The 26095-nt window shown below is 42.5% G+C and overlaps 1 protein-coding gene across 1 annotated transcript; it reads right to left on the reverse strand.

The window, feature by feature from the left end:
- Window positions 1-1494: 1494 nt before the first annotated feature.
- On the reverse strand, window positions 1495-25780 carry sugct (succinyl-CoA:glutarate-CoA transferase). Its single transcript, XM_034571853.1, is given in 15 exon segments — window positions 1495-2048; window positions 4238-4301; window positions 11885-11987; window positions 12735-12832; window positions 13243-13314; window positions 17299-17394; window positions 19783-19926; window positions 20470-20561; window positions 22405-22525; window positions 22680-22730; window positions 23696-23713; window positions 23715-23782; window positions 23878-23951; window positions 24037-24085; window positions 25511-25780. Coding segments are annotated over 15 exon segments (1356 nt in total). The 5' UTR covers window positions 25653-25780; the 3' UTR covers window positions 1495-1884.
- Between the last annotated feature and the right edge of the window lie 315 nt (window positions 25781-26095).

The raw sequence follows: 26095 nt of genomic DNA on the forward strand, positions 1-26095 counted from the left end.
GGGATTTCTTCTGCTTCTCCAATAACATCAACGTCTTCCAAGTCGAGGGAGTGAAACATCCGCGATGAATCAACCTGCCGAGAGTTTCCATTTCATTTCTGATTATTAACAATATCTGCAAAGATTTGTATTATATATTATTTTTATACCAACAATGGATCAAATCACACTTTACTCAGAACTTCAGTCTCTTTTGTTTTTCATCCAGATATTAAATGAATTCCTAGAAGTTGGTAAATATTAAATCCTGAAAGACGTCTGGTTTCCTGCTCTGCTGATGACCAGCAGGTGGGGCTGGTTCTCTGGTCGCTGTTGTTAAACCACAGAAGAAAAAGAAGACTTTCAAACAACTTTATTTATGACATATTGTCAATAATAATTTTATACTCACACACAAACACTAGAATTAAACTTAATCTGCTAAAAGTTTAAATCAGTGAGTGGTTCTCCCCCAGTGACACAGGACCTGTCCAATACTGGAAACCATCATCAGTCAGTCTGAAGGACACATCAAACCCCTCAGGCAGAAGAGTGGATCAGTCCAACCTTCTCAAACCATTTGATTTTAGTGACTTTTCCAAATAGCCAGTTTTGCACTTGCAAAGATAAAGTTAATGAAGACCAGAGTTTGTCCACCTTCTCCTGTAGTAGCTTAAAGAGATTAGCCAGCCGGCGACAGGACACCACTAAATGCTCTAAGGTCTCCCCCCCAGTGCTTGGGTCCAGGTGAGCTCTGCATCTGTTTGTAGCTATAGCTCCATGTATAATCCTCCATTGGATGTCAGCCATCCGTTTCTCCACAGGAGGCTTATACAGGACCCGCCAGCTGCCACTAGGGGAAGAGTCAGAGCCAAAACCCTCAGTCCATCTGGACTCCCTGACTCCTGTAAGAGAGCGGTAGTTCAGAACCTTCACACAGCTGCCGTAGAGCTGCTTCCCTCCACAGGAGCTGAATGTTCCCTGGAGTCTTTAGGGATAACAGTCGGCCGCTCTCTTCTCTCCACTCCCCCACAGCAGGACTCACACTCAGGGTAGGAAAGACATGTTCCTGTCCTTCACTCCACTGGTCAGCCAGACTTTGGTTCTGAGCGGAGGTCCCGGAGAGGCTCAGGCAGTGACCGCCACACCTCGTCCACCAGGCTCCGCAGCACTCTGGTTGACCGCATGTCCGTCACCTCAGCCAGCCTCTCGAGTGACGTCCTCATAAGGTGACCCAGCTTCACTATACCTGCCTCAGTGAATTTGTTTTTTACTGTAGCTGAAGAAGAAACCGGAGTCAGACAAGAAAACATTGTCAAACAGAGGCTCCTCAAACAGCCACATCCCAGGCCTGGGGTCAGGAGGTCTAATGGAGCTCAGAGTCCTCCAGGCATCAATCATGGAACTGTAAAATGGTGTAAGTCCAGTCAGTTTTGCGTTGAGGGGACCTCATCAGGAACAGCTGTTTATTGTAGCTGAGTCGTCCGGCCCTCCAGAACAGCAGCCGGGCTTCAACCTACCAGCAGACAGGAGCCAGACAGCAGCCGCTGAGCTGCCTGCAGTCTGCAAGCAGCAGTCCTGGAGATGACGTCTGTAAGGCCCCGCCCCCCCACAGGGAGGTACAGGACGGACGCCCGCACACAGTGATGACCCGACCAGAAAAAGTCCAACAGCTACTGATAACTGATCAATAGATGTTGATTTTTTCACCTAAAACATTTGTATGATTTCTTTACCAGGTTTATGTAGGTTTATGTAGTTTAATGAAATTTCTGGTTTCTCAGAACTTCAGACTTAAGCAAAAAATCACAATCAATCAATCTTATAAAATGTTGTCAAAGAAACGTCAAAATATGAGTAAAAACGTTAAAATAAAATAATTCAAGGTTTAGTGATTCACATTCATCAGAACACCTTGTTCTGGACCACTGCCTTGCACTCCAGCAGCACTTTGATGATGTCATCACTGTAGGACAGGGTGTCCCGCAGCACCTGCACAGTGTGCTGACCAATCAGCGGAGGGGGCGTCGGTCCACCTGGGGTGAAGCTGCTGAATCGAACCGCCGGACCTAAAGACAAGAAAACAATCGGAGGTTAAATCGGATACAACTAAAGGAAAAGAAAGAAGAAGAAGAAGAAGAAAAGTGAATATTCAGGTGTCGTCATTCTCCTGAAGCCTCCGATTCATCGACAGGTTCAACTCTAACTTACAGAGAAGAATGAAAAGCTTGTTTGAAAAGAAAAAGGGGAAGACGAGGACGAGAGATTCTACACCCACGTCCCCGACCTTTGGTGTCACCCAGCATGCATTGCACCAACTTTCTTTAACATTGTGAGACAGAAACCGTGAATAATTCATGATGAAAACAATCAGATATTTATGAGTGTGTGTGATTTGGTGCAGATTGAATGCAAGTGAAAGTTTGAACTATTAATGTTTTTCCTTTAACTTTAACGTGTGACAGAAAACTGATGAATGTACTTTGTGTCTCTGCTGCAGATTTAGTTTCTTTACTTTTAAATACGTGTGTGTTTGTGTGTGTGTGTGTGTGTGTATGTGTGTGTGTATGCGTGTGTGTGTGTGTTTGTGTGTGTGTGTGTGTATGCGTGTGTGTGTGTGCGTGTGTATGTATGTGTGTGTGTATGTGTGTGAATCACTCAGGTCACAGTGTTCCACATAATTGGGAACAAACTCTTTGTGTCACTCAGGTGTTTTTTTAATAAGAAAACCGAATCTCTTAATCTTTTATTCATGGTTCTGTTTGTCCTCTTGTTTCTGACACATTGTGAATGTTGAGAAACGAGCAGCTTGAGAATCTTAAGAGATTTTTCTGTGAACACACTGAACTGGGCAGGAAATATAAACTGTGAAAACAAATAAAGTAAAAGAGGAAAGTTTTTATTCTTTTTAAAAATGCGGAGATGTTATTCTCTGTTTCCTGCTCAGGGACTACAGAGGAAAGTTAGCTAATAGCTAACTCTGGTAATGCTTAGGAGCTGTGCATTGTCCCTGTTGAACAAACAAACAAATGTATACATTAAATAGAAGATATTTAAAGGTAAGATGTCGAGATTTACCACTATCTTACTCTGAAGCTGTGTGTGCTCTTATTTTGAAAAACATTCCGTTTGTGTATTACCCTCGATATTAGATTTGAAACATGACAGTAAAAACGATCTTTCTAAAAATCAGTCGACAGATGGACATTTGCTTTCAAAGCTTAAGGACAAAGACTGAACTGATGACTAGTATCAGAGTGTTGGTCCCGACCAATGAGGAGCAGGACGTTGAAGAAAAGTGTGAATGTGACAGAAGCTAAAAGTGTCTCGTGTCGTTCTGCTCCACAGACGAGACTCAGAACAAACACGTTATTTTAGGAAACTCGCAACAATTAACCTTTTTTTTAAAGGACGCCACTAATGAGCTGAACTCTCACAGTCAAATGTGTGTGTGTGTGTGTGAGCCCACACGTGCATGATCACACGAGAGAGTGTGTGGTTGTGTGTTTGTCGGCCTGCATGCTTTTATGCATGACTGTGTTTGTGTGTGAACAGTTCGGCTATTTTCAAACCATTAGCAACTAGTTTTCCTCTTCAATGATGCTCAACAAGTGTGTAAGTGTGTGTGTGTGTGTGTGTGTGTGTGTGGGGGGGGGGGGGGGGGGGGGGGGGGGGGGGGGTATCAGGGCAAATAATTAACAATAAGATTATGTAATATCTCTATTCATTCTCATTTTGTCTTTTTTTCCCCTCCATCTCTTTGTCATCATTGTTCTGTGAAGGAAACAAGGAAGGAAGGAAGGAAGGAAGTAAAATGGAATGAATGAAGAAAGAAAGGAAAGGAAGGATCAGAGGAAGTAAGGATCTCTGTGATCAGCTGATTGCAAACGTTGGACGATCACGATAAGGACAACATCAGACACACAATGTGAGTGTATGTTGTGTGAGTGTGTTGTGTGTTTTTTGTGTTGTTTGAGTGTGTTGTGTTGTGTGAGTGTATGTTGTGTGTTGAGTGTTGTGTGAGTGTATGTTGTGTGTAAGTGTGTTGTGTGAGTGTATGTTGTCTGTTTGTTGTTTGTTGTGTGAGTGTATGTTGTGTGTGTTGTGTGATGTGTGTGTTGTGTTTTTTGAGTGTGTGTGTGTGTTGTGTGAGTGTATGTTGTGTAAGGGTGTGTTGTGTGAGTGTGTTGTGTGAGAGTATGTTGTGTGTTGTATGAGTGTGTGTGTGTGTGTTGTGTGAGTGTCTGTGTGTACTGACCGGGCACACTGATGCGTCCTGCTGTTGGATGATTCATTTCCTGTATGAGATCGTTGTGTTTCACCTACAAACAAACAAACATCAAACGGTGACTTCGGGTACGATTCACTTTGTTCTTCACAACAGTTTTTCTTTACTTGAGTACTTTCATTTTGTGCCTTTATAATGTGTGTGTGTGTGTGTGTGTCTTTTCTTTCTCTTTCTCATCTTCCCTCGTTCCTTCAATTCTGTTTTTAACTTTGAAGAAAATCTCAATTGTTACGATATGACTACGTTTAGTCCCAGAGACGTGAAGTTAAGACGTTTCACTTGACCCAATTGTCTGATCTGCACAGAGTGAAAGTTATTCTCTCACAAACTATCTTTAACATGACAGTGGCGTGCACAGACACACACACACACACACACACGTCAGCCATGTTTAAATGAGTTTTTTGAGGTTAGGGGTTTTAACAGCTGAGCAGCAGCTGAATCATTTCTATTCTTTGCCGCTAAAGCTGATACGAATGATGTCACATGTGAATCAGGCTCCATCCAAACCATCTCTGTTGTAATCCCCGATTATACAAACACGCATCACCTGACCACTCACGTGAACTGTGCGTGCATGTGTCAACAGGAAGTTGTTTGTTGCAGAAAGAGCTCAACTTCAAACAAAAAGCAGCGATGGTGAAGTTATTTGATGATAACAGGCTGAGACGATGTGATTGACAGCTGACACTGACTTAGGATTGGTTGACAGCGTGTGTGGGTGGGGCCTCGATACCAACGATCACTACTGCACAAACTGTGACTGTAAATGACGGCATCACCTCAAGATGGCAGCGTTTGGATCTGTTTTTGCTTCATTTCTGGAGATTTACAGTCTTTGATCTTTATTCAGTCTTTGATCTATATTTACAGTGTGTGAACTGAAGTTAGTTTGATTTTCAGCAGGCTGTGTTCAGGTTCACCACATGTTCTGTGACGTTTGAAACAAACTGTATTTTCCATGTAAATATATATTTTCAGAAAAAACAGATTATCAAGAGTTTGATGAGACAACTGTGTGTGTGTGTTTGATGTGTGCATCGTAGTTGTGCATGCGTGCATACAAGTGTAACAATATGATTGCATGCATGTGTGTGTGTGTAATACTATCTGCTTGTTATGCAGGGTATCATTACATCCAGATATGGTCAAAACACACACACACACACACTTTAGTTTTTTTTCCTAAAACCATAAAATAGAGCGAGAATTAAAGTCACAAAATAGTCTGTGAAAATAAAAACATTAATACACGAGTGAAGGTTCATTTCTTCAGACACGATTTAACCTTCTGTTGTTTTTCACTTGTTTATCCTGAACGTGAGAACGTGTCGACCTCAGCAGCTCTCACTGGAAACAGTTTCTGCTGTCCATGTCCTGACTGTGTGGTGAACGCTGGTATATGATCATAGACTGTAGCTGAGGTTAAAATTGATATCATTTGTCCTGACAGTGGCGCTAGAAGTCATTTACAATTCAGAGTGTTCATCCTCTGGGGAGCAAGGGACATGAGATGTGGTTAGATATGGTTCAGGAACACGTCTTGTTTCCCTCAGGATGAACTTTGTTGGAATTTTTCACTTTCTCCCTGTGACTATAAATTCTGACAGTTAGCAGGGACCCACACTGTCGTCATAACAACGTCTTGTTGTGCTGCTGGTTACTGTTGACTCTACCGCAGGGTGGCGCTGATACACTCAGAGCTATCTGGCTGCTTTAAACAAACAATCAACATCCAGGACAGCTCCTCCACAGCTTCATGTTTTTACCAAACGCGTAAACAAGAGGAATCAAACATGTGACGTCTGTTTCACTGTAATTCTTCCAGCACTCTCTGATTTAATGATACATCAGTTTCAGCTGTTAGCGTTAGGTAGTAGTATTCAAGTAACATTAGGGGTATGCTAATGTTAGCATGCTAACCTGAGGTGAACACATAGTAAACATTTAACATGCTTGATAACCTACACTCTAAACCTAACCAACCCTAACTTTACCAAACCTAAACCAACCTAACCTTAACTTAACCTAAAGTTAAGTCCCCCACAATGTACACAGGACCACAGTTTTGTGGTTGTCGGCCATGTGCCTCCTCATTTCCTGTGTTTCTTGTTCTTCAGTCTTTTTCTCTTCTTCTTCTTTCTTTCTTTCTTTCTTTCTTTCTTTCTCTTCTCTCTCTCCTCTTTTTGATTCACTGACCAATCAGAAGCAGAGCTGTGAGCGGAGGAACAAACTGAATCTGACCAATCAGAACGATCACATCCCTGTGATGACAGGACGATGACCTCTTCACCCGCTATCCTCACACCTCCCTCCCTAACTCCCTACCTCCCTATCTCTCGTTAGTCTTTGTATACAACCCCCCCCCCCAGCTTGCCCCCTCCCAGAGTCTTTGAAGCTAAAACTGTGGCGTCCATTAAGTCGACTAACCAGCACCCATGGGAGTCATCCAGGCTGTTACATCATGTTACTGCAACATCAAGGAGTGTGAGTGTGAAGATCTGAGCCTGAACCTGCTGCTCTCACTTTGACCCTGACAATCAAAGACGCTTCTGAATTTCGCAGCGTTTTCGTTCCTGTGAAGCGCCACACTCGTTTTTTTCTTCCATTAGATGTGAACAGGAGTTTTAGGCGTGTTACGTAAAGCTGTGGCCTGGATGGTAAAGGTACCAGTAGTGACAACGAGCAGAACACAGAAAAAAATATATAATACAAATAATTTGACAGTTAAAAGTGAAGTATAGTTTGTGAAGGATGAGTTTGATCTGTAGAAATAACACAAACGAGGATGAGAATAACTTCTCTCTCTCATCTTCCCATCAAATATAATACTTTGTCCCAAACACACACACTTGGACAGCAGGGTCTTCACACACAGTTCGGCAGAGGAATAAATCTGTCGTTGTGGCCAGTAGATGATAAGAGCTACTACCCGCAGGGGACATCAGCCGGCTGGAGCTGCTCTTCCTCTAATTGAGTTTCAAGTCTTCTCGGACAGAGGAAAAGACGAATGTGCTGAGGCCATCAGTCTTTCAGCAGAGACAGAGATGCAGAAACCACCAGGGAAACAAAACCACTGGAATTACACAATTCAAGAGCTCTCATGAAAACACACACAAACCCAGAGGGATTCTGACCAAAGCTGGAGACATGAAGAGTTCGAGCTAGGTTTTCTAAAAAGGTTATTTGTCCCTGAGAGCGTCACAGTCATCAGGTCGTATTTATTCATCTTTCATCATATTAAATTAACTATTAAGCTGATTTAGAGTTGAATTTATTGTAGAATCCCACAAAGGGAGATTCAGATGTTTCCATTGGCTCCTCACTAAAATCTAATCCTGAACAAATGGAATTTAATGATAATCTGTGATTATCATCATCATCATCGTACACACTGACACAAACAGACCTTTTCCAACTGCATTTAAAGACAAATTGCATCACAGCGGTGCAACTTCAATTATGAAGGCTCCTTAAACTGCGTCCAAGGCTTCAACAGTTGGATCCTTCTAGGCCCAACCCTCCATGATTCATTGCGTTTTGATGATTTTCAAAGTGGTAATGGTGCCGGCAAGTGACGAGACGTCCGATGCTTGAATTTCCTGCTTTAACTCAACCGAACAGCTAACGGTAGAAACCCTCTGTAGATATTTGTGCTCTACCTGACACATTAAGTCTGCCTCCTTTGTGGATCAGGTAGAGCATGGACACAGCTGTTGTTTCCACATCCACGGAGGGTTCCACTTCTTTGGTGCAGTGCTTCAGGCCTGCTGACGTCAGCTATGACTGCTGCGGGGGGCTTGGCTTCTGTCAGACTATGAAGCACCTGGGTTTCTGCAGGTGTTTCTGCAGGTTAGAACACTGTCTGCAGGAGTCAACTTTTAAAATGTGCAACCACACTTGCAACCGCTTGTGAATTGAACAAGCTGCAGGGGGGATTTCTGGCTGAAATCTGTTACTCTCTCACCCATGTTTGATTTAATGTGCATCGGTTACACCGAGATAATTTGGACGGAGTAAGTTTCAACCCATGGTGATGGTGGAAACTTCATTTTGGTGTTAGTCACTCATCAAACCTCCCCACACGTCCACGTTCATCAATCCAGGCCACCGCTCATACAGAGCAGAAATATATTTCCCTCGAGCTGCATTTCGCTGTCAGCTCGCAGCTTATCTGGGGAACAGTCAGGTCGACGTGACCTGGAGGAAGCTTCAGGTCTGTCAACATGACTTCAGATTCAGCCTCTCCTGATACAATCCTTCAACGTAATTCAGTATCTGTTGAGAAGGAATCCGGTCTGTCGAGAAAAGAGTTGCTAAAGTTCTAAACTTCTGATCATCCATCACATCTTGGTGTCCGTCCTATTTTTATAGTTGTAGAACACATTTTTATTCTTCTCTGATGCATTTCTCCCTGGATGATTGAACAACAGTTTAAAAAGGGCTGCTGAAGAAGGAAATCCTCATAACTTGGGTGTTTACCCCGTCATAATATACTGTAACAACGTGTTCTAGCGTGACATGACAAACCCTCTGGTTTGTGTGCTGCCGCTTTGGAGCCTCAGTTTGACATTTTGTCCAGCGCCATCTAGTTTTTTTAAAACCAGAAGTAACCATATTTGGAGGAGCGGGGGGTGCGGTACTAGGGCTGGGTACTGTTCACATTTGAAACAATAGCAGTACAGAAATCCCAACACACATGATAAACATGGACAAAATGTGAAGTTAACGCGCTACATTTTGTCTTACGACACTTATTTGATTCCGGTGACCTCAGAGGAATCTTTTCGTCTCAGACCTTCGCTCCAGTCTGCTTGGAGGAAGTGTTTCCTAAGAAAGTGGCCGGAGCTTCGCTTTGCTCTCCAGTGGACGATGTGCGGTCCTCATGACCTGGGAGTGCGAGTTGTCTGGAAGAGTGACTTTTTCTGCAGCATCAGTTTTATGGCGTCTCTGCTTGATTCGACAATGTCCTGACAGTAATAAAGGAGATTTGTAGAAATTGTGTCCAAACAAAAGAAAAGAAGTTTTCTAAAGACAAAAACACTTTGTGAAGGAATCAGGGTTTGTCGGCCAGTTAGCAAAGCAAGGCATTGAAAGAGTTGCAGGTTCAAAGCCCTGATCTTAAGGCACTCATGATTGGGGCTTCCTTCCTCTAGAGCAAGGCACTCACACAATCAAGGTTACAGGTTCACTTCCCTAGAGCAAGTCACTTAAAGATTTGTGGTTACATGATTAGGGGATAATTTTCCTTGAGCAAGGCAGTATTGACGGCGAACTAACTACTGCTGCGTGGGTTGGGAGTCGAATTCCCTGTGTCCCACTAAGAGCATGAGAAAGGCACCACCAAGTTTCCTCCAAACCATAAAGCAAGGCACATCACCAAGGTCACACGTTGAATTCCCAAGAAAACGTCACTAACACTTTCAGCAAAGATGGATCATTTCACTGGAGGAAGGCTCTAAGTCTACCATAGTTTGAGCAAGGCAGCGATTGAATTGAGGGTTAAAATCCTAGAGTTCTTGTTTACCCCAATAGGAGCAAGAGTAAGGTACAAACATGCCTTCCATACATCTATTTGAATGAAGCAAGGCAGTAATAATGCCAGGGTTAAGTGTTAAATTCCCAGCTTCCCTTTGTAGTTTGGAGCACTAGAATGGGTTGTTTGTTAAATTATATGATTCCTTGTTTAGCCAAGCACAGAGCAAGGCACCCCCTTCTGCCAGAAATGGGTGGTTTGAGACCAAGGGTTCTGATTTATTTGATCTTACATGTTAGGTATTCACTTCAGGGGCTGTTTAGGTTTCAGCTGAGATAAATCAAGCGCACCAGTAGTCAGGATATTAAAACCATATTCAGCTGGATACTTTCTGCAGGGCCTGGCCGCTGCCCAGACGACATGACAGATACATAGACGAGGGTTTGTAGTCGTAAAAACAAGGTCGGTTATTGCTGAACTTCTGGGAGAGACAGAGAGGAGCAAAAAGAGGGCAGAGGGACAGGAAACAGTACAAAGGTAAAAATAACTGTGAGAACTTCAAGATAAAAACTGTGAGGAAAAAAAATGAGAGAGAAAACAGTGACAATGAAGGAACAGCTGGAAACAAAGAGCAACAGAGAGAAAATATGTTTTCACACATGAACTGTGTAAAATGTTGTCTGGACATTTCCTGTAGTTTCTCATGTGAAGCAGCAGCAGCAGGTTGTCGGGTCCGACTCGTTCACACCAACAGGAACATGTGGGAACATCCAGGCGAGGGGCGGAGCCTGTAGAGCAGCAGGGGCGGAGCCTGTAGAGCAGCAGGAGGCGGAGCCTGTAGAGCAGCAGGGGCGGAGCCTGTGGAAAGATCAGTGTTGTTGTTTACAGCTCATCCACACCGGCGTCGGCCCTCATCACCAAAAGATCTGGAACCTCCTCGTGTTTCCAAGTGGACGTCTTCGTCTTCTACGTGTACGGCTCCTCGTCTTCATCCTGAGATGTTTGTGTTCTTCCAGTTTCACGTCCGTCACGTGTTAGAAACCTCATCAACACGTCCACTCGCTCTCTGGGAAGCTTCCACACATTGTCCTGCTGTGTCCTCACATGGACTCACGAGGACATGTTACACACATTTTACTAGGAGGCTGCCCAATGAATCGCCTGGTGGCCGAAACACGGATACATTTTGCTGAAACTTTGCACAAAATTCGGATGCAGTTGCTAGGTACGCGACAGAAGAGAGAGACAGAGTTTTTCCAAATCACTTCCAGATTCCGGTGGTGACTTCCTACCATCCTGATTACTAACAGCTTCACTGTAGAGCTGCTGTGTGGAAGCGCACACACACACACACACACCACACACACACACACACACACACACACACACACACACACACACACACACACACACACACACACACACACACACACACACACACGACTTTATTTTAAAGTTCTTCCTCCACCACAACAGAAACTTGTTACCGCAATTTGACGACAAACGTTTTGCAGCTGCTGTAGAAAGAGATTTATTGTTGGAAAATTCATTCCAGATTATTACTATTATATATAGTTTTATGCTTAATATGATGAATCATGTTAATACAACAATATGTGAGATTAAACTGAATTAACAGCTGATGACACATTACTTAAAAGTTCATGCTAAATATCTGATTTAACCTTCACACACCTAAACACAAACAAACGTCTGGACCACAACATCCAGATTCCGCGTCCTGCTAACAGCTAACAGGTCACAGCGAAATGATAACTGCTAGCTGCTGCTGTCGGAACGTTCACTTAACAACATCAACACAAGCTTCAGAATGAGTTAACCCACAAACACAATAATTCACTGTGACTCGGAGAGCACCTGCACCAGAGGATTAATCAGCTGAGGGCTGTTAGCTGATCGATCCTCTGATTCAAAAGAGCAGAGACAGACTGGGCTGTAACGCTATCGCCAGCAGAAATAATAGGCAACTTAAGTTAAGAGTTTTGTGAGTTTCCGATTTAATAAAGATGCTGAAAAGCAACACATTTGTCTCTGGCTGTATTTGGGAGACCCCAGTCTCACCATCATGAAGTATGATGACAATAACACAGTCTGTGTGTGGGTGTATTTGTGTGTTCTACCTGAGGGTCAGAAAACACTTCCTGGATGCTGTTGATTGGTCCAACAGGAACACCGGAGCCCTCAAAACTCCTCAGCCAATCCGCTGTGTTCTTCTGCAGGAATCTGAGATGATTACAGATTCATTATCACAATTAGAGTTAATAACAAAACTTAAATCACCAAACTGCAGCTATACGCCTCCGCCAACCAGTGCGGTTGAAGGTCACAGGTCCCACTGACCTGTGACCTTCAACGTCCGAAATCGAATCACTTCATCTTTTGTTTGAACCAAATTTGAGGAAACTCCCTCAAGGCGTTCTTGAGATGGAATTAACGGGAAAAAAATGAAAACATGATGCCACTGATTTTAAATTATTATTATTAAAACTTAATAGTGATTTTTAGACATTATTTTTAATCAACAGGTTTAAAACGCCTGAATTTCAATAATAATACCTCTGGGACAGTGTGTGTGTGTGTGTGTACCTCTGGGACAGTGTGTGTGTGTGTGTACCTCTGGGACAGTGTGTGTGTGTGTGTGTGCGCGTGTGTACCTCTGGGACAGTGTGTGTGTGTGTGTGTGCGCACCTCTGGGACAGTGTGTGTGTGTGTGTGTACCTCTGGGACAGTGTGTGTGTGTGTGTGTGTGTGTACCTCTGGGACAGTGTGTGTGTGTGTACCTCTGGGACAGTGTGTGTGTGTGTGCGCACCTCTGGGACAGTGTGTGTGTGTGTGTGTACCTCTGGGACAGTGTGTGTGTGTGTACCTCTGGGACAGTGTGTGTGTGTGTGTGTGTGTGTGTGTGTGTGTGTGTGTGTGTGTGTGTGTGTGTGTGTGTGTGTGCACCTCTGGGACAGTGTGTGTGTGTACCTCTGGGACAGTGTGTGTAGCAGTTCTTTTCGGTTCTGTACTCTCAGTTTGTTAGTTTTGTATCTTTGATCCTCGTTCAGCTCAATCAGCTCCAAAACCTGCAAACACACAAAACAATAAGATAACATCAACAACACAACTAAACTGATCAATGTAGAGGGTTAGGGTTGTGGTAGTGTATATCTGTTTGTTTCTGTTGTGTTGTTTCATGTGTCTCATTTTGTATTTCTAATGTTATGATTGTGTATGATCATGCCAGTAAATAATTTATCCGTCAGAAGACATCCTCCTGAACCTTGGAATTTTAAGATCTGTGAATTTAATTCCTGAAAAGTTTACAAAAAATAATCCGAGTTGTAACATTACTGTGGATCTACCCTTTAATCTGCCTCTTGTGCCATCGCTCCAACAACAAACAAATCAACAGACAGACCGAGGTGAAAACAGAACCTCCTTGTTACAGGCGTAACAAAACCACATGTGTTCGTGCAGGCGAAGGTGAATGTACCTCACAGACTTTGACAAACTGTTTGTCGTTTCCTGCAGCAACGACAATGTGTCCGTCTTTGGTTTCAAAGCCCTGAAACAGACAGAGACACACATTAGAAACATCAAAAGAGCCTGAACCTGCTCACAGCCCCTCTGTGGTCGCATCAGTTGTGATGATGAGTTAGAGCAGGTTTCAGGGCTGTGTTGGACAGGTCCTGTGTCACTGGGGAGAACGACTCTCTGCTTTTAAACTTTTAGCAGAATCGAAGGTGACTAGCGGCGGAGCTAGCGCCTGCATGGAAGCACCCATGATGTGTTCATCAGGCAGAGAGGAGGCTGTGAACAGACGAAGCTGCAACTAAAAACAACAATGATACAGGTGTGTCACAAAACAGGATTTTTAAATGACTTTTATACATGTCTATTTTTTAAGCAATCAAATTTGCTTGGGTGGTTGATGACACGTTGCTCTGTGGTTTGACAAACTCAGAAAATATATCTTTAATTGATTTACACAGCCTTTAAGAGTCCTTGAAAATTCATGAATAAAGTAGTTTGAAAGTCAAAGTCTTCTTCCTCCTCTTCCTCCTCTTCTTCTTGTCCACCTTCTCCCTTTAGTACCTCTTCCTCTCCTTCCTCTGTGGTTAAATCAGAACAACCCGAGCCTGTGTCCTCCTCCATGTGGTCCAGCGTATATTAAACTGTCATGATGTTCAGCTCATGTTGATGTGAATAATTTCCAGTTCAGCAGGTTCATATAAAACGAACTCTAATTAAATCCAGACTTTTGTGTGTTGAGGATCTGATGAGTTTTAAAATGAGTTTAATAAACTGAAGCTTCTTTTAAAGACCAATTCTTCTTCTTCTTCTTCTACTTCTTTTCTCCTCCCTCCTCCTCCCCTCAACGCGTCTTTCTTTTCCTCCCTAATTGTTGTCTTCTTCTAGTCTTTACTTTCTCCTCCTTTTTCACAATTGTTTGTAATAAATACTCGTCGCCACATGAAAAGAGGACAAGAACGTCTGTCATACATCACAACACACAAACACACATACACAGCAGTAGTGTGTGTTTGTGTTCAGACCACTAACCCTTTAGTCACTCTACATTCAGCTCTAAACGCTGCCTCTCTTTCAACTACAGTCTGAGAGTTGTGGGTAACTCAGTCCACAGGGGAGTTACGACAGTTACCACAAAACTCTAAACCGTCCTGAGAGAAGGCGGCAGAGGACTCAGGTTGCAGCGAAGCTTCTGTCCTCTGCTGGCTGAGGAACCCAATTTAAAAAAAGAGCCTAACCCTTTTGTATCATGTCAAATGATAACTTTAGCTCTGAGGTGGTTGGATGCATCATTAGCTGTTGTTTGAAAGCTCTAGATTGGATACAGAAACCTGATGGAGCTTTGTGCAATAGGATGCGTCCATCCCTCACTGGCTGTTTAATGTCTAGGTGTAATTCATTGTATTGATTTTATGTACACTCAATATACTAAAATCAGTAATAACGTCTCAGCCTTTCCTTCCTGCTGGCGAGGATTCTTTCATGCATCTCGTCTTTGACACGGTGGACATCTCAGTTCGGGGAGATGTGAATTGATCCATCTCAGAAATCAAATGCGAACTTGAAAAGCACCACTGGGATGGATGATTTCTTCAGCTCCTTCTCACAAAGCCGCAACCGCAAAACACCAACATTTCTGTTGTTTCAACTGTCATGATCTCCGGCAAACCCGTCTGCTCCGCTTTCAACTCCGGCACCCAGGGGAAGCGCACATTGTGGGTAAGGCGCTTCGCACAAAGATTAGATCTGAGTGTCGGACAATAAAGCTCCAGCTGATGGGAGACGAGCACCACAAGAATCAAGCTGCCGCAGCTGCCACATTCACGCAGAGCAGATGGAGCAAAACATCAGGAAGAACTGCCATTTTATCTGTTCATGTGTGTGTCATTCATGTGAACCAACTCAGGTTGGATTCAGGCTGATACAACACAAAGAACCTCTTATTGTTTTCATTTAATTAAAGTGACTTCCGAGTTAAAATGTCACAATCAAAAGAGATACGACAAGAACAAAAGGACGACAGGAACAAAAGACAGAGGAGCAGTCAGGAAGAAGGGGTAGATCCAGTAGATGGCGGTAATGCACCTTGACGTTGGTTGCCACCCTACAATAAACTGAACAAAGAAGAAGAAGGAAGCAGGGAAGAATCTGCAAAGTAATAAGATACGTCGACAAGCAATTGGAAGTCAGAAGAGAGACTACATACATAGATAGTGTTGGAGACATGGACGATTTATTAACAACAGCAACAGTTAGGGTGATAAGAGATACAGTACTAGAGAGGACGGAGCAGGACCTTGACGTTTTGGACAGAGAACAAGAAAAGCTAAAGATTGCGATATATTCTGATAAGGAAAAGAGAGAAACACCGAACAAACAAAGGACACAAAGTTGAAAATCAAGGCTTCTGGATTAATGGTGAGTCCATCTGTGTTGGGAGTGAATCAGAGTGAGGAGTGTTTGACAATAGTGAAAACATTATGGAGGTAAGTTAGGGTAGTGAGAGAATGAGGAAGAAAAGAGGACATGATGATGACTTTGCTGGTTCCAGCTCAAAGAGTCATAGGTAGTAGAAGTGAGGAGGGCGGAATAGAGGAGAGAGCTGATGAAGAGTCAGAGTTTAAGATGATATTGAGATTTGTGGAGAAGGGAGGCCTTTTTTCAATGAGTCCAGTGAAGCTGAAAAACCAGGATGGAGATATACGCATAGCGAAGGTTCTGAGAGATGAGAATTAGTTGTTTGTAGAAATGAAGAGCAGAGGGAGCACGCTGGCAGGATGAGAGAAATTGGGCGATTTAAAGTGTAGAGAGTTTATTATTAATTATTATTACAGTAGAGATATACGGTCAAAGAAGGACGACAAGAACAAACCAGAAATACTGCCAACCGGTGCAGTTTCCATCTAGATCATTTTCTTCTTCATAGTCATGAGGTCACTTTGACCTTTGACAACTGAAATCTAATCAGTTCATCTTTGAGTCCAAGTGAATGTTTGTACCAAATTTGAAGACATTCCCTCAAGCTGATCATAAGAATTCATGTTCAAGAAAAACCTAGACATACGAAGTGAGACCACCGTGACCTTGACCTTTGACAACCAAAATCTAATAATGTCATCCGTGAGAGTTTGTGTCGAATGTGAAAAGACTCCCTGGAGGCGTTCTTGGGATATGGTGTTCACGAGAATGGGACGGAAACACAACCTGAGATCTATCACAAGATGACAGGAACAAAAGAAGGATGCAAGAAGAACTATGTTCCTCGTTCTTCGACGACCTCTTTTGTTCACAGAGTTGAGTTCAGACAGCTCGTCACATTTTGGATCTTCATTTGCAAAATAACCAGACTCAAAAGGAGCGGTCTGTAATCTTTTATTAAAGCTAAATTATCACCTCCTGTGATGCGTTTGTGTGTTTTAAAAACGGACGGACGTGTAATGGCAGATTTTGCATTTGTGTAATGTTTAATAGAAGAACAGATATGTATTTAGAATAAGTAGATAACAAATGTGTTTCTGTGACTTAACTACGGGAAGTTGCAGAAGGAAGTGTTTATGGCCCCCACATGTGTGTCTTAGCAAATGCTTCACTGCAGGGTGTTACTTAGTGTGTCTGATAGAGATGGGTGAGGGGAACTCTGCATTGTATACAGGACTGGGGTCTTTTGATGTTGTAAATCTAGATAGGGGATCTCGGAGACAGATTGTCTCACACCAGAAGTCACACCAGGAGATCTGAGACAGGAACTCTGCCCAACCTGGTCAGACATCAAGAGGCTGAAGAATACCTTTTGGCTCCTCGCGGGGAGGGGCTTCTGATTGTATAAGTGAAGTGATTCTCCTGTGCTCTGTGCTCATTCTATACACGTCACACTAGGTGGCTGTGTGGGGTGAGCCCACCTGCAGGTGTTTTAGTTGAACTTTCCGAGAGACAATGTTATGTGTGTATTATTATACAATAGAGTATCATTATTAAACAGAAACTGCCACCACAGACGGTTGGGTGTTCAGGGTGTTACCTGGTAAGGTACGATGCTCTCGTGGGCCGTCCCCCAGCGCCTCGCCTCCTTCCCTGCGTTCAGGTAGTTAGCAGCGATGTGGCTGAGACAGGAAACCTGAGAGAACGAGAGGTGGACTGCTGTTAAATCTGAGCTGCCGTCAGTCTCCCACCTCCCTGTCACTTATTCCTGAAAGAACTAAAAACCACAACTGGTCATTCTCCAGAGGTTTTTTCACCGCTACACCACTGGAGAGCGCTGTGGCTTTACTGAACTTACAAGCAGCTGAAAACCTGCAAATTGATTTTCATGACTCTTGGCAAACATATCGGCCTCGAGGCTTTTTCAAGTCGATCCCATTCCTCATTTGACCCGCAACCCTGTGGCACCAACACAGTCAACACACACATGGTTCTTCACAATGTTCTGATGCAGCAAAGAAAACGTGGGCAAAGGAACGAAATCCGTCAATTCTGAGATTCTTCATAAAGTTCTGCTGCTGGTTTTTAAACAGAAAAACATCAGGGAGAAACAGAGAAACTCGTTTTTGTCTAAAATCAGTGAAATAAAAACTGACATTTTGACCCGATGATGGCGCTAGATGGAGATGAATGTCTGATCCATAGACTGTAAATAAAGACGGACGACAGCAGGCCTTCCAAAAGTAAAGCCCAAATTCCCCCCTGGTGTCTGGCTGCAGTAGAAGTCATAAACCCTCCTCCTCCATGTTAGCAGATGGGACATGGACCAAACTAAAACATTTAAGTAGATGTTAAATCAATGATTTTCAAAGATGGTTTCTGTCATTTTAGGTCGTTCTTATCACACTGATGTTTGTTCAAGTGTTCATGTTTCTGATAATTAGTTATTTAATGATATCAAAACAGGCTCATGATTGACATCTGAACTGGGAACTCGTTCTTTTTAAGTGTGAACTGGCTCAACACTGCTTCTACAGATGGGCTCAGATTCAGATTTCACATTTACATTTAATTGTGTAAAGGTTTGGATGTTTGTTTGATTTTAAAAAGAAAAGAAGTTTTATTCAACCATCCTATATTTGCTAAAAAAAAAAAAAGAGCAAAGGCTAAGATGCCCCAATTGTTTAAGATAAAGGTTATCTTTGAGTTTGATTAAAAAATGTTTTGGTGTGGTATGTTTTAGTTTGATTTCATTTTTCAATCTTAACTATCATTTGGACTATGTATATATCTGACTTCTGTAATTTATCTTTCCGTTCCCACCACAATATACATAGAAAATGGGGATTTTTCTGGCATTTAGAAATGGTGATTAATCTGATTAATCACAGCTACCCTGTGATTAATAAAATTATTAATCGTTTGACAGACCTAGTTATATAGAAGAGTGAAAACGAGTGTAGATGTGACTTCAGGTTATTCTCAGAATTAAAAGTTTCAGTGTGTAAGATTTAGGTGAAAGGATCTATTGGCAGAAACATGTTTTCACTAGTGTTTCATCTAAATTGTACCAATTGTTATTTTCTTTACCCTAAAACAGGCCCTTTAAGATAGTAGAGTTTCACCCTCTGAGGAAGAAAAGTTTCTTCTCCTGAAGATTAAAATCTTCTCCAGCTTCTGTGACAGGAAACCGATTTTTCTGTTTTTATTTTAAACTCCACCTGGGAAGCTTCTCTCTTGACGAACATGAAGTTTCCAAACCAGCTGACAGACGTGAAAAATGACAAAATATAAAACAACTTTTTAAAAGCAACACTGTCACACAAGTAGCACGTCCTGATGTGACAAATCAAACGCACCCTGGGCGTCTCTAATACTTCAGAGTCCAGAGCGACATGTGATCCCAGCTCCCAGGAGGTTTTAGGATTACGTATGGTTAGATTTGTTTATACAGAGAAAACACTGGGAGAAATATTGATGAGTTTGTTTATACTGTTCAGATTTCTCAGGATAAATCCGCAGCTTGTTTAAATACCTGCATGTTTCCAGGGTTAGTTATTAGCTGAACATCAGAAACACAGACACACTTGTGATTATCTCTCATGTCAAAACCACCTCATTGATCTGGATGGAATCAGACTCGCAGCGTTAGCCAACCTCCAACACGTCACTGAAAACTCTGGTTTTACTTCTGTCTTATTCAGCTGCCTGTTTCTTTTCCTCCGACTGAGACAGAGTGGATAGGACAAGTTAAAACCCCACAGTGCCCTCAACAACAGCTGAGGAGAAAGAACCGATCAAGACGCTGTTTGTCCTGAAAAGTGTCCACAAATTAAACCTCCTTGTCATATTATATATACATTCGTTTCTTTTTTTTTGAGAGAGAAACATCTGAGTTCTCACTGTTTTCAAACATGAACTGAAGGTCAAATGTGTTCCTGACCCTAGGAGAACACACACACACACACACACACACACACACACACACACACACACACACACACACACACACACACACACACACACACACACACACACACACACACACACACACACACACACACACACACACACACACACACACCTGTGAGGACAGCAGGTTGCAGTCAATGTGAATTCCTCTCCCCGTCTTTTGTCTCTGCAGCAGTCCAGCCATTATGGCTCCGTGTGCGTACAGCCCCGTCGCCAGGTCCGTCATAGCAACACCTGGACGCACCGGCTCACCGCCCTGCCAGCGGAAACAATTGATTATGGGAGGTGAGGGCAATCCAACCCCTTCATATGTCAAAGGGTTAATAACACCATATTGTCCCAATAGATCACTCCACTCCCAAAACACAGGTTCTCTTGTGGTTCTAGAGTCTGTCAGAGTAGAACAGGAGGTAGAACCTTCAGCTACCAGGCTCTTCTCCTGTGGAACCAGCTCCCACTCTGGGTTCTGGAATCAGACACCATCTCTACATTTAGCTCAATCATCTGTTGAATTCTGACAGTTGAAGCTGCGACTCTGAGTCAGTTCCACTCTTCGAACCCACTGAGCTGAAGTTTAAAATCAGAATTGTTATGTCTGGTGGGCAGACTGCTGATGAATCTGTAAAGCCGGTGTTTGTCCACATGGAGGCGTCACAACTCTGCTCTCTTCATCATGTATTTACTGCATTTCAGGATTTTGAGTTAGTGACTATAATGTTTGCATGAGCTTTGTCCCTCAAGGCCACCGTGATAAACAGGGTTTCAAAAAGATGTAATAACACCAATAAAAGAAACTGACCTCTGGCCCAGTGATGTGCATCATCCCTGACACAGCAGAGGCAATGGAGTCGTAGCCTGGACTCTGAGACCGAGGACCTGTCTGTCCATAACCTACACACGCACGCACACACACACACACACACACACACTTGTCTATGGTCTGGTTTCTCTCTGACCTAAGAGGGAACACAGCAGGGAATCAAACCATCAACCTCTCAGTGTCTCCTCTGCCAAGAGAACAAGATTCCAGCTCTTTGTTGAGCTGACTATTGCTTCATATTATCAACAAACATCCGTGATTTTCACATGACAACCAGCTCAGCGCTGAGCTGTGACAAGGCTTCTGTCACGGGACCTCAAACTGAAACTCCAGTGATGGACGTATGTCTACAAACTAAATCACGCCTGGTGTTAACGTACGTCTCCACTGATAATGTGATCAGACTTCACTTTCCGTTCTTTATGCAAACACACACAATATAATGTGTGCCTGTGTTCTCTCAACTTTGATTTAACTTGTATGAACCAACCAGGGGTAAGACTCTACTTTGAATCGACTACAATACAACAATAGACTGTATTTTATTTTCTATTCACAGACATAAAGATCTATGAGTGTAAATAAAGACGAGATGTCTCCGCTTCCTCCAGAAATGAATCTAAAATATCTCAAATACACAATTGCTTTTTCAAGAATAGAATCAAAAAAAGAAACAATCTCAAGTCAAACAGAAAATTCTAACATGATGCTCTGCAGGGTTGAAACATCCTGATGTTCAGAGGAAACTACAAACGTATTCAATCAAAGGAAATCCACCAAAGAAGAAAAGTTCTGTAGGATTTTTTCTCTCTGCGGCTAGTTGGTTTTAAAATAAATAATCTAAAAGGTGACGCATGGTTTGGAGATCGATCAGCTGTAACTGAGTCTAACACAAAGCTTCAGTTCCTGTTTTCTTCCTTTTGTTACAAACTGACACAGCACATGAATCTCTGCAGCGTCTCAGACAGCTCACGACCTAACCAGGCTGTAAATCTGCCTGCTGCAGCCAGCTGCTGCAGCTTAATGAGGCCTCCTGGGTAATGTAGTTTTTTCCTGAAGAATGGGAGGACAAGGGAAGAGGGAGAGGACAAAAATGTGGACAAAGCTGCAGTGGAGAGACAGAAAGAAAGAGTAGGTGGCTTTAAAAAAGAAGTGAAATAAAATCTCAACTTTATATATTTCTAAAAGATCTCTAATGATCCTTTGCTTTCCTTTTTCTTTCGTTTCTGGAAGACTTTCCTGGTTCATTGTTTTTTTTAATTGATTTGATTTTCATAAATTGAATGTTATTGTCGTCCATCTTTATTTACAGTGTGTGTGTGAATGTGTGTGAAATTGAGAATATCGTTTTATTTCTTTTTAAAATAAAGTTAAATTAAATTCATCTCAGAGTCAGAACCTGTAACATGGTCTGAATGTTTTATTGTTGTTATTAAATTGCCAGTGAATAAACTTCTCTTCACGGCCTACAAAGAGCAGCTGAGTAAACAGTCTGTCTTCTGTGGAGTCCTGCGACATCTAGTGGCCGAGTCACAGAACTGCAAGGGTGAGTGTTACTGTAGTAGAGGTGGTTAGTGTGCGTGTCTGTGCTTTTGTGTGTTTGTTTTTGTCTTGTTGTGTTAACCCCGTCAACCCTAACAGGCCTTTAAACGACCCCAGACTGAAAACTCTGATTCTGGTGAAGACATTTTCTCTTCATCAACAAACACAGCTTCATCACAGATGAATAATATAGTAATAAATCATGTTAAAGCTCCAGTGTGTAAGATTTAGGTGAAAGGATCTATTGGCGGTTTGGGGCTTAGCTGCGACACTTCACCACTAGATTCACTACATACTGAACCTTTAAATATATATATATAAAAAATCAATCATTTTCTGTGTGAACAAATGTTGACAGATGTGAGTCGTAGCCTGAGATGGAGCAGAAGATGATCTGAGGATTCACTTTGCTTCAGCTGCTCAAACCCTAAATTCAACTGCTGCAGTTTCCGGGGAGGAAGTTTTCTACCAACACATCACACACTGCAGTCAGCTGACACACACACACACACACACACACACACACACAACGCAACACACACACACACACAACACACAACACACACACACACACAAGACGGACTGAATGAAACAAAGTTATGGTGTCTGTGTCTCTGTGTGTGTCTCTGTGTATTTGTGTGTCATACCTCTTTGATAATCTTGGCTCCTCGTGGATGTTTCAGGTCAACAGCGATACTCTGAAAAAACACAGCGACTATAAATAAGTCACCGATTGTCTTTATGTACAGTCATTGATAACATACACATATATATATATATATACATATATATATATATATACACACACACACACACATATATATATATACATACATACATACATATATATACACATATCTATTAGGGCTGTCAAAATTAACGCGGGATGATTATTTGTGGAATAAGCGCATGCACAGAATGAGCCGCTCCATGTACCCCCCCACCCACTCGCTCAGAGACACGCAGTGAGATCAGAGCTCGTTCACGTGAAGCAGCCGCTCAGTGACTTTGTAGAAGTGAAACACAGAGTTTCTCTGGTCTGAACTGGGAACTCGTTCTTTTTAAGTGTGAACTGGCTCAACACTGCTTCTACAGATGGGCTCAGATTCAGATTTCACACTTACATTTAATTGTGTAAAGGTTTGGATGTTTGTTTGATTTTAAAAAGAAAAGAAAGTTTTATTCAACTATCCTATATTTGCTAATATAAAGAGCAAAGGCTAAGATGCCCCAATTGTCTAAATCACATCCTATGTTTGCTCAGAGGCAAAGCAAAGAGAGAGAGACACATAATTATGGTGTGGTATATGTTTTAGTTTGATTCTACTTTATTTTTCAATCTTAACTCTATCATTTGGACTTGTCATCAATAAAAAAACAAATGTTAAATGTATATATCTGCCTTTTGTCATTTATCTTTTTCTGTCCCACAACAACATACAGAGAAAATGGGGATTTTTCAGGCATTTAGAAATGGTGATTAATCGGATTAATCACAGACACCCTGTGATTAATCCGATTAAAAATTGTAATCGTTTGACAGCCCTAATATATATATATATATATATATATATAGATATATAATATATATATATATATATACACACCAACACACACACACACACACACACACAGGAAAAAGAAGAGTTTTATCTTCTTGTACCTTTTTGTTTCTGTTGACCGCTCAGGAAGTAGACGCTCTCTGAAGAGATGAATGGAGGACCCCAGACTCTGGTGTCATCACCTGCTCCTGTCCAACAAACACACAGAAAGGAATTACCCATAATTCCCCACAGCTGTGCAGAAACAGATTATAACGTGAGGTGGGAGGAGTTTCAGACTCACCTGGTCTTTCCACTTTGATGACCTCAGCACCCAGATCTCCCAGGATCATGGTGGCGAAGGGACCAGCCAGAACTCTGCCAATGTTTAAAAACATTCAGAACGTTTGCTCTGGATCCGAGAACATAAAAAAAACTAAAATGCATGAAAACTGAATATTACCTCGTCAGGTCTAACACTCTCACGCCCTCCAGTGGTCGCAGGTTTTCTCCTGTTTAGATTAAATTCAGACGATAAGATCTCTGCACCTGCTGTTATCATTAGCTTCAGACCTGAACTCCTCCTGACAGCTGCATGTGCTAAGGAGAAGTACACAAGAAACAAACTCCACAACCAGATGAACGCAGACAGCTGGCTCTGATGTCAGCAGGACCTGTGTTTACTTTGACATGATTGACTGCTGCCTGTGCTGCAGCGCAGCCACAACGCAGTTCAGCAGCGTGCGACGCCACCAAAGTCAAAAGCTGCTTCAGACACTGAACTTTTCTCTGGAGGATCACGTGTGAACACAAAGAGTGAGACTCAGTTTCTCTTCCTCCTCCTGAGCTCCTGTATAAAGTGTAGATCCAGGAGCAGTGTGAACAGCAGAGGATCCTCCACTGATTCACTGAGTGAGTGGGGGGGGAGGAGCTTCTAACACGGGACACAAACATGAAGAAACTAAAACAAACCTCTGGTGAAGAAGTGCTGACACACACGAAAGAAGACACAGACGAAGATGTGAAGAGAGTTTGTGGTGATCAGAGCTGAAGGTGTCAGGTGATGTAAACATGATCACGTGACCTCTGCAGCAGAGGTCACACGTCACTTCCTGTCTCTGTCTGCTGCACCCCCTCTCACCTGAACCATGAGGAGGATCTGATGCTAGTGAACGAGTCTGTGCAGAAAACCTGCTGCTGTGTTGTTCAGCTGTGAAACACAAACTCTGGAGAAGCTCTGGAGACGAGTCTCTGGATTCCACCTGGAGCTCAGGTCTGAAAACAGCTCTGGAATACAGCTATGAGCAGAGAGATTTGTCCCGAAGGGGGCGACAAAGGGAACATCATTTAATTAATTGATGTAATAGGAAGCTCATTAACATTAGAGAGGATAATTTTAATGTGTTTCCTGTAGGTGATAAATTCACATCTAAATAAATATGTAATTTGTATAAAAATGAAGCCAAAATATCTCAGATACTCTGCCATCTTGTGGTGATGACGTCATTTGCTGAGTCTGTGAAGTCATGATCGTTGAGTCTTAGTATCAAGGTCCCGCCCATACACGCTCTCGGCCAATCAGGAGACATTTCAGCTGTCAAATAAATAACTCAAACATTTAAATGCAGGTCGGGCTCGATCGTGTGATAAGAACTCAGTACAGAAACACTAACATTTATGTTAGTTTGGTCCATGTCCCTTCTGATACCATAGAGGAGCTTTGTGACCTGTACTGCAGTCTGCCACCAGGGGGAGATCATGTTGATTTGGCTTCACTTTAGGAGCAGTTGTTTCGTACATCTTTATTTTTTCCATTAATTCATGGAAAACAACTTTTTAACCGGACATCACGTGACCGCACGTCAGTTACCACGGAGACCCTCCACTGACGTTATCGCTGCTAACGTTAGCCTGTTAGCTTCGGCTCCGGGACGTACCTGTTTGAGACATCCACCTGCCGCCGGCGGGACACCTCCCCCGGTGAGTCGTCCCCGGGAGACTCCTCGGTACCGGCGGAGAGAGGCGAAGCGAGCACAGAACCGACCAACGGTTTTTTAACGAAGCGAACGAAGCCGACATGTTCTGCTACTGCTAGCCTCGTAACGACCGGAAGTGCTGCCTGTTGAGCTTATTCACAGGGTGGACGCTTTCATTGTGAAGGTGTTGGACCGGAAGTGTGCTGTAGCGGCTCTCTGCCAGCAGGTGTCTCTATTTCCACTGTTTCTCTTTCAGTCATTTAAATAAGATTAAAACATACAAACTAATTAAAGCGGAAATAAAACAAATATAAAACTTTGAATGAGTCAAATAAAGACTTTTTACTGAATTTTATTAAAATATGAAAGTTTCACTTTGTTTGATTAAAATCTTTTCGAAAAATTTAAATCGCTCAGACGCAGCGGAAATAATCTGAAAAAGTCAATTTCCTGTTTCTCAACTTTGGTTATATTATTTATTTTATATTGTTATGTCATCATGATCTCTGAGGTTTGTCTTGTGTTATGTGATGTGTTGAAGTGTTG

The sequence above is a fragment of the Hippoglossus hippoglossus genome, chromosome 20, assembly GCF_009819705.1.
Source record: "Hippoglossus hippoglossus isolate fHipHip1 chromosome 20, fHipHip1.pri, whole genome shotgun sequence".
Classification (NCBI taxonomy): domain Eukaryota; kingdom Metazoa; phylum Chordata; class Actinopteri; order Pleuronectiformes; family Pleuronectidae; genus Hippoglossus; species Hippoglossus hippoglossus.